The 13562-nt window shown below is 34.8% G+C and overlaps 2 protein-coding genes across 5 annotated transcripts in view; both read left to right on the forward strand.

Annotated features, from left to right (window-relative positions):
* rapgef1a (Rap guanine nucleotide exchange factor (GEF) 1a) overlaps window positions 1-4389 on the forward strand; it is a 31437-nt gene extending 27048 nt beyond the window's left edge. For all 4 annotated transcript variants that reach the window (XM_051902850.1, XM_051902852.1, XM_051902853.1 and 1 more), the window contains 5 exons: window positions 391-469; window positions 567-668; window positions 751-848; window positions 1266-1394; window positions 2665-4389. In XM_051902850.1, coding sequence (XP_051758810.1) covers window positions 391-469; window positions 567-668; window positions 751-848; window positions 1266-1394; window positions 2665-2815 — 559 coding nt within the window. In that variant the 3' untranslated portion in view covers window positions 2816-4389. The remainder of the gene's footprint in view (window positions 1-390; window positions 470-566; window positions 669-750; window positions 849-1265; window positions 1395-2664) is intronic.
* Window positions 4390-4848: 459 nt separating this feature from the next.
* On the forward strand, window positions 4849-13532 carry anapc7 (anaphase promoting complex subunit 7). The gene is made up of 11 exons (XM_051904266.1): window positions 4849-5067; window positions 5559-5748; window positions 7123-7242; window positions 7352-7463; window positions 7556-7709; window positions 8686-8828; window positions 8910-9027; window positions 10121-10317; window positions 10999-11223; window positions 11995-12145; window positions 12238-13532. Exons 1-11 carry the CDS (start codon window positions 4967-4969, stop codon window positions 12425-12427), a joined length of 1701 nt encoding a protein of 566 aa, XP_051760226.1. The 5' UTR covers window positions 4849-4966; the 3' UTR covers window positions 12428-13532.
* The last annotated feature ends 30 nt before the right edge of the window (window positions 13533-13562 follow it).

The following is a 13562-nucleotide window of genomic DNA, read 5'->3' on the forward strand; positions in this document are numbered from 1 at the left end:
CCTGTAAATAAATGTGGTTGTCAACTGACAGTGTGAATGTAGCCTAAATGAAAACTAGTCTTATGAAATCAAACTTTTGGCTTTGCAGCATAAAATCTGGTACATTTTACAGCATATTCTGTGAGAACTGCCCATTTAGACACTGTTTATATTGTAAATTTGTTTTTCTAAAAATTAATTGGTCACCACAGGACTATTTAAAATGAACTAGTGAAGGCGATTAAAGTGGTGAAAAAGAAATGGTGAACACTTACCTAAATGATACACAATTCCTTGATTGATTAATACAAATTTGTACCTAAAATCTTATGCTGATGGAGAAAAAAATGTTTATGGACATGTTAATGAGTATACAGTACATTTATGTATTTTTAATCTCTCTCTTTTAAGGGTTCGGTCCTTAATAATCCAGCAGGAGAAAGCCCAGGATCGGGAAAAACTTCTTCTAAAGTTCATCAAAATTATGAAGGTACAAACTAATTTTATTCTTCCAAGTTAAATATAATGATTTATTGGCTTGATTTCTATTAAAAAAAAACTTTAACCTGGGTCCCTTTGTATTCTAGCACTTAAGAAAACTCAATAACTTTAACTCCTACTTGGCAATATTATCAGCGTTGGATTCAGCGCCTATCAGAAGACTGGAATGGCAGAAGCAAACGTCAGAGGTAAATCACATCCATGCATCCCTGTTTCTGTGTTATTTTGGTTCTCAGCCGATCGTCATAGTACCTTATGTTATCTTCACAGGGTTTGGAGGAATATTGCACTTTAATTGACAGTTCCTCCTCCTTTCGGGCGTACAGAGCAGCTTTGGCAGATGTGGAGCCTCCATGTATACCGTATCTGTAAGGACGTGTTAAGCATTTAAAGTTGCCATGAAATGGAAGTTGCGATAGTCTTTTTCTTTCCTTATTGGGATATATGTCAGTTTGAAATGGCTTCTTGAACAAGAAAAAATGTAGGACGGGACTTGATTTTGTCTATCTGGAATTGATTGGATGGTTGTGGTTTGCTATTGGTCAGTCTCATGTGAGTGACAGGTTGTCCCGCCCTCGCACCAGTGAACACGTCGCTGCAAGAGGCGGAGAATTTTTAAAAAATAATGATGTGCACAGATAAATCATTTATAATAAATACTGCAATATTCCACAAAAATGTCAATTTAGATTTCATGGTGACTTTAAAGAAAAAATACACATTTTATATTGTAATTCAGATGTCATATTTTGTGTATGACTTCCCTATTTTTCCACAAAATACAGAGGTCTCATCCTCCAGGACTTAACTTTTGTGCATCTTGGGAATCCTGACCTCATCGATGGAAAGATAAACTTTTCCAAACGCTGGCAGCAGTTCAATATCCTGGACACTATGAGGCGCTTCCAGCAAGTGTGAGTACTTGGACAACATGAAACATCATTAGTAATCCATTTAACTTCCATCATCAGAGTGAAAACAAAATATTCAACAAGTAAAGGAGTTGATTTTTTAGGGATTTAAGTGCGTAATTGTTGAAATTTCTAAGGATCAGCATTCTCCCCTAAAAGTGTTCGAGCAGACCAAACCGTAAGTCATAGAGACTTGAAACTTTGAGGGCTGATAGTACTCACACCCTCTACTACGTCTGATTGTCAATAATTATCAAAAAAAGGTTGAAATTTCAATTCACAGGCTCTAAGGGCAGCCAAAACGTTCGGAGTGGGCGGAGCCACTTTTACTAAAATGGCTATAACTCGTGAACGGAATGAGATATTTTCACCAAACTCTGCACTCATATGTAAGATGTGGTTGCGTGAAAAAAAGAATATGGCGACTGGCCACTTGGTGGCACTATAACATGAAAAAAAATTTAAAATGGTTATAACTACGCAACCCGAAGTCTGATTGGCTTGAAACTTGGCATGCGATGTCTTTGTCCAAGATGCCAAGGCTGCCTTTGAGGACATTTGTGTATCTCAGAAAACATGTCCGGCGGCAGCCAAAGAATATTGAGCAGCCATCAGACAAGGTTAACAGAGGCCGATCGGAACGAAACTCGCTGGGCCTGTTTGAATCATGACCCTAGAGGCCTGTGAGAAATTTAAAAGGAATCGGCCACCGGGGGCCTTCGCGTGTTTCACGTGCAAAAAGGATTATATATCATGCTATTTTTTCATGCACGCCCATAACATTTGTACCACATGGTAGAACTCCTCATTCTGAGCAACTTTGCCTCTGGGACCTCCGCTGTCAATCAAATCGTTTGTTAAATATTGGAGATTATGTCAAAAACTTACTTTTGCGAACTAGTCCTAGGTTTTTGGCTCAACCTTGATAACTGTTAAAAAGCTTTATAAACCATATATTTCCTATGGCAAATTGCTTGTATTGGCTGTAAATGGTCTTTTCCATCTATGATCGAGATGGTTACAGACTTGCTAAAAATGTTAAAAATGTGCTTAAAGGCCTTAAAGCGCACGAACCCCGATAATTGCTGCTTGCAGCTATATTATCTATTGGAAATGTATTAGATCATGAAAAACATGGCTATGACATGATTGGTTCTTGACGTTAACCTACAATAATAGATTTCTCCTCATTAAGATGGGATAGAAGAAAGCTTTTTAGAAGAAATGCTTCAAATGAAGCATTTTGCGTGACTTGTACTTCTCTTTCTTTCAGGCACTATGACCTCAAACACAATGTCGACATTGTCTCCTTCTTCAACGACTTCAGTGACCATCTAGCTGAGGAGGCATTGTGGGAGCTTTCTTTGAAGATCAAGCCTCGCAACATCACTCGCCGGAAAACAGAACGAGAGGAAAAGACATAGCTTGCTCGGCTAGACGAGCAAACTGCTTTTAAAAGCCACCCTCCTCCGAAGTTGCAAGACACAGCAATCAGAAGTTACTGTAATGGCAGCTACGAGACTGTAAACAATACTGTATTTCTGTTACAGTTTACAGAAACTTTTTTTTAAAATGATTAGATTTTATTTTGTATTTGCACTGCGTCTGACCCTGTGTGTAAATTTGAAATGTGGAACAGTGCCGAGCGCAAAGACGGAAAACATGACTCTGATACATGAGATTACGGGGTTTGCGGTTGTAACCTGGGATTTACGGTGACATTCCGGTACGGTCTCCCCATCTGGATGTTTGCGGTGCAATCTGGAAAAACAACTGCGAACTAATACCATGATGCCTCAACGGGCACTTTTGATGTTGAAGTTCCTTGAAGACTGATATTTTTATTTATTTATTTTGTATGTAACAAATGCACATAGAGACTCTTTAGATTTAGGGGGATTGCTGTATGTTTAGCTGCTGGATTGAACAGCTTTAAGCATGAATGATAATAGGTCATGATGAGGACACACAGCCACAGTTATTAATAGCACTATCAGGATTTTGTTGCTCATTCTGCAAGATGAACAGTATCTTGCCGAATTTAAAAATTTTTAAGTTACTGTAATTTTGTTACTGAAATTCTTCAAACAGGAGCGTGCCAGTTTTAATGTGCATCGAGTTGAAATAACAACTACATTGTAATATTCTGTTTATATTAAATTCATACTTCTCATTACAGCAATTTAAGGCCTATTTAAAATCAGTTGTCTTCCAATTACAATTAATTGCTAACAATCAGGGAAACTCACTGTTTTGTTAAACTTGCTTGTTATTTATTTGTGTGTGTGTGTATATATATATATATATATATATATATATATATATATATATATATATATATATATATGCGTAGATTAACAATATGCTTTTTATTACAAGATCATCAGCATCACTTGCAAAGGAAGGCTTTTTTGCCAGTGTGGTTGTTGAAAGAAAGATTTTAGGAGTTGTGTTACAACTGTTTGTATGGTACATTTCAATATTTTTCACTTTGCACAACAGTACTGTACAAAATAAACATATTTCTGTAGATATCCCAGAGCCATTGCAGTGATCAAAGACCTACTATATCAAGTGCTTGAAGCTGTTCATGAAGTAGTGTCAATGTGATTTATTTTATATAATGCAGTTTTCCTTTTGTTTTTAAAAAGGATTTTACATGGACATTTGCAGAGAGATTACTCTGTTGTTGTGAGATGTGATGAAATGTGCACTTTTAAGTTGATTGTGGGAAACAAAGATTAAAAGCTGTTTGGTAACAGTTTGAAGTGGACATACATATGAGCCTGAACCCCTTCAACATCGCTTACGGCAGGAACCTGTTCATACCTGCAAATTGGACTGAAGTCGGTTTCAAAATTCCAAAGACCCCAGACCACAAATCACCACTGTTTGAACATTATGATGATGATGATGATTCAGTTGCATATAAAACACAACTGACATGTACCTCTGTACACATAACCCTGTGAAACCTGGTAAAATAATATACATATCATCAGTGTCTTTGTTGTGTTTGTGTGGGATCCCTTTGTTCTGGTTAGGGGACTGCATAGAATAAAAAAAGAAGCTGAATAAAGATAAGTTTGCATTTAAGTAATTTGTCATATATATGTGAACAAAATGTATAAAAACGCATTAGTGATTTTCCATTGGGTGCATAGAAAGATGTAACAAACAAAAGTACAAACTATTCTCTAACGTTTTTACAATTGCAAGTAAGGAGAAAGCACTCATCTTTTCAAACTATATGCGGATTTGTTTGTGTCGTACTGTTAAAACTATGGTTGTCAATAGACGATTAATATAATTATTTCCTATCAGTATTTAGAAAGTATTTTCAGTATTTTACCTTTAAAAAATCTGAAATTAATAGTGTTTAACAACAACATTCGCCAAGTTCGGAGACTTTTCGTTTGGCGATTAATTTCCCCCCTCCGACTTTTATTTTGAAATTGCATCATTTCCTGCTGTTTAAAAAAATCTTCTCTTCAGTATTGCTGCATCTTCCGCTGTGTTGCTACGCATATCTTAACTACAATTTTTCTTTCAGATCTAAAGATAATCGATTGAACATGAATGTGATCGATCATGTGCGGGATATGGCAGCGGCCGGACTCCACTCTAATGTCCGGATCATCAGTAGTTTACTCCTGACCATGAGCACCAACAACCCGTGAGTAAATTCAGTTTTTAGTATGTAAACAGATCTGGAAGCTGTCTGTTGTGAAGTGTGTTTCTGCCCAAGATGCTATTAATATTAAACGTTTTATTTGTTATATGCGCCGCATGCAGAAACAAGCTCATACGAAGTCAAAGTAATCTAGTAAAAGCATTAATGCGTTATTTAAGACAGTAACCACATTTTTGCCAAAATACTTTAGTTACTACGGTTATTTCAAAAGGTACCATAGTTTTGGGGCATGTAAGTTACTATAATAAATAAAAACGTGTAATTGTTCAAATGGTGTAATATTTTTGTCATTTTTTTAAGAAATATCTTTTTAATGGATACCCCAATGTTATTTTGGCCAAAACATTTTTTATTGTCTTGGTTACGTTAATTTAACACCCAATCCCCTGTAGTTGTCAATTTCTCACTTAAACGCATTATGGCAATTTTAAGAGATGAACCCAACTCCATAGAAGTGTGTTTCCCTCTCTCAGGGAGCTGTTCTCACCATCTCAGAAGTACCAGCTGCTGGTGTATCATGCTGATGCCATCTTCCATGATAAAGAGTACAGGAACGCTGCCTGTAAGTACAACATGGCTTTACAGCAGAAGAAAGTGCTCAGCAAAACATCTAAAGTTCGTCCCTCCAGCACAGGCGGCACGACATCTGCAGTGCAGGCACAGGTGAGCTCCACCAAACCCTCATCATCACCCTTACACACATTTACTATGCTACACATCCATTGAAATACTACGGTTTGGTACATTAGTACTAACTCTACTGTTTTCTGCCTTGGTTTAATCACTCCAGTTTGTATTATTAAGTACATGAATAAATGTGAATACTAGGGCTGGGTATTGACACAAATTTCATGATTCACAAGCTTGCGATTCTAATTTATTCAATATCAATTGATTTGTGTGTATGTGTGTATATATATATATATAAAGGTACAGTACATGGCACATTTTCTCAATGAAATAAAATCTCTCAACTAATGCTGTAAACTATACAGGGAAGTCCGTTGGTTTTACATTTCCATAATATTGAAGGTTAAAATTGAGTGATTTGTAAACTAACACTTAACTTACACACAAGGAAGTTTTTATAATAATTAAAAGGGATAGTTCACCCAAAAATGAAAATTATCCCATGATTTACTCACCCTCAAGCCATCCTAGATGTATATGACAATCTTCTTTCAGATGAACACAATCTGAGATATATTTAAAAATATCCTGACTCTTCCAAGCTTTATAATGGTAGTGAATAAATATAAAATATATGGTAGATAATAAATAGAACCATAAATATAATCCATATGGCTCCAAGGAGTTAATAGAGGCCTTCTGAATCGAAGCGATGGGTTTTTGTAAGAAAAATATCCATATTTAAAACTTTAAAATCGAGAAATCTATTTTTTTTTTAAAAATATGTATTATATATTACACTACAGTTCAAAAGTTTTGTGTCAGTAAGATTTTTAAATGTTTTTGTTAGAAGTCTCTTCTGCTCACCAAAGCTGCGTTTATTTGATCCAAACAGTAAAAACATGATATTTTGAAATATTGTTACTATTTTTATTTATTTTAATTTTCAGCATCATTACTTCAGTCTTCAGTATCACACGATCCTTAAGAAATCATTCTAATATGCCGATCTGCTGCTCAAGAAAGATTTCTGCTGCTTAATATTTTTAGGGAAAACTTGATATTATTTTTGATATTTTTTAGTGAATAGAAAGTTGAAAATAACAGCATTTATATAGACTTATTTAATGTCACTTTTGATCAATTTAATGCATCCTTGCTGAATAAAAGTATTTAATTCAAATAAAAATCTTACTGACCCCTAACATTATGTTATTTTTATGTTATTATGTTATTGTTATGTTATGTTATAATTTCACATAATTTATAAGTGTAGTTGCTGTTGCATTTTGTTGGAGATTATGGTTATCATGGTGATTTTTGTGATGGCTGCATTATTTCTAATGTTTATATCTGTTTAAATGAAGTCTTATTCTAGTTAACCAGCTCTGTGTTGATTAACTACAGAACTTGCCGTCAGAGATTGAAGTGAAATATAAAATCGCAGAGTGTTACACTATTCTGAAGCTGGATAAAGACGCCATATCAGTGCTGGACGGGATCCCTTCACGCCAGAGAACGCCAAAGGTGTGTTTTCACACTCGGTCCAGTGGTTATTTGTTTTACAAGTCTCTGTGTGAATCTGACAATATCATTAAAAGAGCACATTGTTTAATTGTGTGCGTTTCAATTACAGATCAATATGATGCTGGCGAATCTTTACAGAAAGGCCGGTCAGGAACGTTCAGCCGTTACGAGCTACAAGGAGGTGTTGAGACAGTGTCCTCTGGCTCTTGATGCTATTATTGGTCCGTAAGCATACAGCATCTTGTCCTTTCTTTGTCTTTAAAGTTCACTGTGAACCCAACATTAAAGCATCCTCCTGTCTGATCCACTGCAGGGCTTCTGTCTCTGTCGGTGAAGGGGGCAGAGGTCGCTTCCATGACGATGGACGTGATTCAGAGCATTCCGAATCTTGATTGGCTGTCTGTCTGGATTAAAGCACATGCTTTCATACATGGAGGGGACAATCAGAGAGCGATCAACACTATCTGGTGAGGATTTGACGCTGTGAATTAAAATAGGCTTTTCATGATTAAATCCACAATTTCAGTAAAGAAGCTTTAACTTCTTAGCTGTTGCTTGGTCATTTTTTTGTAGCAATCTTTATGCGAATAAATGTTTATTTATATATTTATTTTTTAAAAGTTTAATAAACAGTTTTTCTTTAATAAAAATAGTTTGACTTGGTATTAGCCACCACTGTCATCAAAAAGTATTATTATATCATTATATTACATTGTATTATTTATTAATATTTTAGTTAACTTTTATTTTTATAATTTTAGATTTCTTCTTAATTTTTGTTTTAGTAAATTTACATTTTTATCATTTAAAAAAAAAAAATATTTCTGTTTAGTTTTATTTTTCAGTTTTAGTACTTATTTTATTTCAGTTAGTTGCCAAAGCATCATTTTTGATTTTCATTAGTTTTTATCTAATATTTATATTTTATTTTATTTCAGCTTTATTTCAATTAACCAAGATGATTTTTATTAGTTTTAGTTAACAATAACAATTATATTATATTGACTGTTGTATTATTTGTATACTGTTATAGTATTTATTAATATCTTTGAGTTAACTAAAAATATAAAAATAAAAGCTTTCTTTTTAATTTTAGTTTAAGTTTTGGTAATATTGTCATTATTAAGCTTTTAAAATATTTATATTTCATTTTATTTTTTTCAGTTTTAGTAGTTTTAGTACTTAAACTTATTTTATTTCAGTTGCCAAAGCAACATTTGTTATTTTCATTAGAGTTTAAGTTTTCATCTAATATTTTTTATTTTATTTTATTTTTTATTTATTTTTTTTCCGAATAGCCAAGATTTTTTATTAGTTTAGTTAATAATTGATTATATTTTACTATATTATGTTATGTTATGTTGTATTATATTATATTACATGTTGATTTTTAGATTTTCCGTGTGAAAATGTTTTTGTTGACTAGTACATCTCTCCTCGTAGCTCTTTGGAGAAGAAGTCACTCTTGAGGGATAACGTTGATCTTTTAGTCACCCTGGCGGACGTATACTTCAGGGCTGGAGACACCAAGAACTCCATCTTGAAGTTTGAGCAGGCACAGATGCTTGACCCCTACCTAATCAAAGGTATGTGGCATTAACCAATAGTTACATTACCTGATGATTGATTCTTGTTGGTTTTAATTAAAGTATCATACTGTTTTGTAGGTATGGATGTATACGGCTACCTTATGGCCAGGGAGGGTCATCTAGAAGATGTCGAGGTTCTCGGAGGGCGGCTGTTCAACATATCTGACCAGCATGCAGAGCCCTGGGTCATATCTGGGTTGAGTTTGACCTTCTCCTAATTAGAGCTGCACGATTAATCGTAAAAAGATCGCAATCTCGATTCAAGCACCCACGCAATCCTACTTTATTAATGACAACGATTCTCCCGCGTCTATTAAACCTTTGTCAAAATCATACCGGAACGTTCAGATCTATGTTCGTGCTGTCAGAGCCAGAGAGAGCCGTTTTGAATCACACAGTAGTTATTTCTGTGTTACAAATATTCACATTATCACAGAAGTACTGAGATATAAGTTTTAAGTTAGTATTTAAACACCGATGTCTACGATAGCGATCAAAATAGAGCAAACTACCTTTTGAAACGAACTTGCCACGTCAAATAACAGTTACATCTAATTCCACTAGGTGGCGACAACTGACTGTTAAAAAATGTGTTTGTCATTGAATCGTTCATTCAAAAGATTTGTTCAAAAACACTGATTCATCCAGCAATGAAACAATTGCTGATTCATCCAGCAATGAGTATTTATTAATGAGTCATTGAATTCATTCAAAACCATTTTTTAAATAATTCATTCAAACATTTTCCAGCAATTAGAGTCAGCCATTTTTATTTTGTCAGAACCTGTAGTAAATTACATGTTATTTTGTTTGGTTGTATAGTCAGAATCGTGGGAGAATCGTGATCTCTATTTGAAACCAAAAAATCATGATTCTCATTTTATCCAGAACCGTGCAGCTCCACTCCTAATAGGGTTTTTAACTCTTGAAATGTTAACCCTGGGTCATTCTAAACCCTGGGTTAACTTGCTTAACGTTTCACATTGCTAGTTATTTACCCAGGGTTAAATGTTAATTCTGGGTATTCATATACTGCCGTTTCACACTGTACATTCCTAAACCTAAATTCCTAATTTGCGGTGTCAGTGTCATTGTTTGGACGAATCAGCCTGCGCCATCTAGAGTTTCATGATAGAACTTTGTATCGTGTGTTGCTTCTTTACCCTGGGTTAAAAGCGAGGTTTAGACCGACAATAACCTGGGGTTAAGCACAGTGTGAAAAGCCCTATTGTGTCTGAAACTTCTTCAGATTAAGAAGATGCTAAAAACGTAATTTTTGTTTTCCTCAGATGTCACAGTTTCTACAGTAAGCGCTACTCTCGCGCCCTCTATCTGGGAGCTAAAGCCATCCAGCTGAACAGCAACAGTGTGCAGGCGCTCCTCCTGAAGGGGGTTGCGCTGCGAAACATGGGTCGAGTGCAGGAAGCCATCATACACTTCAGAGAAGCCATGAGACTGGCGCCCTGTCGTCTGGACTGCTACGAAGGCAAGAAAGATTTCATGATAATAGAGATGGGTCAGCTTGGTCGACTAAGTTTACCATTAACCTACAAGTCGATTAGTTGGCTTGCTAATGTTGATTCCCCCCACCCCCTATTTTTGTTATATTTTTGGTGGCGATGCTTTAAAGGATTCAAAATGGAAATTGAGCCTTTTTATTCTCTAAATGTGTGTTATTAATCATGTTATGAACAATTCATATGTTCATGTTTTTTTTTTGTTTTTTTTACTTTTGACCTCGTAATTTTCAGTCAAAATGTCCCAACTCGATCCTCCAGTGAAATAAAGTCTCTCCAGTGACATATGCTGGATTTTTCCAATCATTTAGTCCAGCTAAACCACGCTCCCTTTTTTAATCAGGAAAAAAACCCGGCCTACACTTTTTTTATAATCAGTTTCACTCGGATGTTCGTCACAATATAGGAGAAAAGATCTGTCTCTGCTGCTTTTTCATCACAATTTTAATGTGATATAGGACCATCAGCATTGTAAACTAAATTCATCAACACAGATACAGCCATCGAAACAAATCCACAGCCTTCAACACTACATTATAGGAACAATTCTGTCAGACAGTGTTCTTGGACTTAGTCTGTCCTGTTTTTGAATGTTGAATAAAGATTATTCCCACAAAGCCCATAACTGCTTTTTTTGCCCATGTTTTCAGGTCTGATTGACTGTTACCTTGCGTCTAATGGTATCCGAGAGGCTATGGGAATGGCTAACAATATTTACAAGACGCTGGGAGCGAATGCCCAAACTCTCACCATCCTGGCCACAGTGTGTCTGGAAGATCCCATGACCCAGGAGAAGGCCAAGACTCTGCTGGACAAAGCCCTCGCTCAGCGGCCCGACTATATCAAAGCTGTCGTGAAGAAAGCAGAGCTCCTCAGTATGTCAAAACTGTGCCCAAAATATCTTATTTGATTTTATTTTAATTTATTATTAATATTTTTTATTATCATTTTCTATTTATTATCTTTTAGTTTTTCTATTTATTTATTTTCTATTTTTAATATTTAATAGTTTTTTTTATTTCTTTTTCTATTTATTAATTATATTAATTATTTTATTTATTTCTTTTTTGTTTCTTCTTATTATTGATACTTTTTATTTGTTTATCTATTAATTATATTATAGTTGTTATAATAATTTTATTAGTATTGATTTTTCTGTTTCACTGTGCCCATAATATATTAATATAATTTGTTTTGATTTATTATTACTATAATTGATTTTTTTTAATTATTTATAATTGTTGATGTAATTTTTTTTTTTTTTTTTTGGTTATGTATTTATTTCTAGTTAATATTCTTATTAATATTAATTAGAGCTGTCAGTTGATTAAATTTTTTAATTTAATTACACAATGTGGCGATTAATAATTAATAAATAAATAAATAAGATTAATTGCACATCAAATTTGGCTGAGAAATTACCCCCAAAAGATAATTTAAAGTCATTATTGTGTTAAATGAGAAAAGCATCAAATAAATATTACAAGTAGCTTTAGAAATTGTTTTTTTTTTTTATTTGGTTCAACATAGAATTTATTATTTTCTTATTATTATTATTATTAACACAAACGGATAGTTATGTCTTAACGTCAAGAGCTGATATATTGGTGTATTGCTATTTAACACCTACTTCATTTTCATTACAGGTCGAGAACAGAAGTACGAGGAAGGAATAGCACTTTTACGAAGCACTTTAGCCAATCAGAGCGACTGCGTGCTGCACAGAATGCTGGGGGATTTTCTCGTAGCTGTTAATGACTATCAGGAGGCCATGGACCAGTACAGTATAGCGCTAAGGTATTCAGCGCTATATCATTTCCTCTTCTGCCATCCACACGGTACGTAAAACATGAAACTCTTGCAGAACTGATTATGTTCCTCCTCCGTAGCCTCGATCCAAATGACCAGAAGTCTCTGGAGGGCATGCAGAAGATGGAGAAGGAGGAAAGTCCCACAGATGCCACGGTCGAGCTGGACGGTGACGATATGGAGGGAAGCGGGGAGGAGGGAGACCTGGAGGGCAGCGACAGCGAGGCGGCGCAGTGGGCCGATCAGGAACAGTGGTTCGGCATGCAGTGACCCTCGACACTCGCTGAGAGACTCTAGAGCTTGAGCACTTCAGACTTCAAAGAAAACATACACACTCTTGCATTTTGATGTGTGTGAACAGAGATGCCATAATGCTCACTGCTGCCCTCTGGTGGTGAGTTACGGACATTTACTGTAAATCGGATTTGTGCCCTCAATCTTTTTAGTTTGGTCATATCAAGAGATTGATTTTCAGAAAAAAACTGTATTTTCAGTATATAACTGGTCTCAGATGAGAATACAGCACTACAGAGATCAGAAACTAACAGGCCAACACAAAACTTCTGACAAAGGACAGGGCGATCATATTTCAACATACAATGCTGCAGGTGTTTGTCTAAATATACAATGATGTTTTCTAAAAGTTTATTAGTGTTAATTAAACATCATGCTTCTCTTTTGCTGTTTTGTACAGGACTCTGCTGCCGTCCCCATTATATTAATAAACGTGTCAAATCTGTAATTTTTTTCCATGTTCTTTCAAGCCTTTTTTCCCACAAGTAAAAGTGATGATTGCCTCTGATGAAGATGCCTTTGTAAATTAACCACAATCCCAAAAAAAAAATTTTCCAAGGATGTTTAGGTAATCCTGTGGAGTTTTTTTTTATCTGGTGAATGTCATGAAAACATGTCCAAGTCATATTTCACACCAAAATCAATTTTGTTTTTGGTAGAAAATGAAGCCTATTACGAATTAAGCACATTTCACCCCAGTTTTCATTACTGCGTTGTCATTTTACTTTTGTTTAAAGCTCATTCTCAATGGTGATTTCCATTACAATAATGCAGTGATACTTTTTTTTTTTTGCTTTTATTGATCATTTTTTTTTATTAGTGAGAGATGTATCACAGCGCAAAAGTAGTTTTGGTTTATTTTATGCAGGTCTTTTGGTTTTGGGGTGAATATTACAGACATTTCTTGACAAGTTTTGTGAAATTTACTAGAGCATATAAGCGATGCGATCATAAATTCAATTTCTGTAGCCTTAAGTGCTTTTTGTTTTTTGCAGTGTGTTTGTCTTAATGTTTCTATATTGTGTAAATAAGACTGTTTTTAAATGTTTTGGGATTAAAATCATGGCATGAAAAAAAAAAAGTGACTTGTTCAATTTTAGTAACTAGACTC

Source organism: Ctenopharyngodon idella, chromosome 8 (assembly GCF_019924925.1).
Source record: "Ctenopharyngodon idella isolate HZGC_01 chromosome 8, HZGC01, whole genome shotgun sequence".
Classification (NCBI taxonomy): Eukaryota; Metazoa; Chordata; class Actinopteri; order Cypriniformes; family Xenocyprididae; genus Ctenopharyngodon; species Ctenopharyngodon idella.

Excerpts from the sequence above, each read along its gene's own strand:
- anapc7 (XM_051904266.1), top strand. The coding sequence starts at position 4,967 with ATGAATGTGATCGATCATGTGCGGGATATGGCAGCGGCCGGACTCCAC. Across the intron at positions 7,710-8,685 it reads AGAGCGATCAACACTATCTG|CTCTTTGGAGAAGAAGTCAC; the intron begins GTGAGGATTTGA and ends CTCTCCTCGTAG. Across the intron at positions 11,224-11,994 it reads GAAGAAAGCAGAGCTCCTCA|GTCGAGAACAGAAGTACGAG; the intron begins GTATGTCAAAAC and ends TTTTCATTACAG.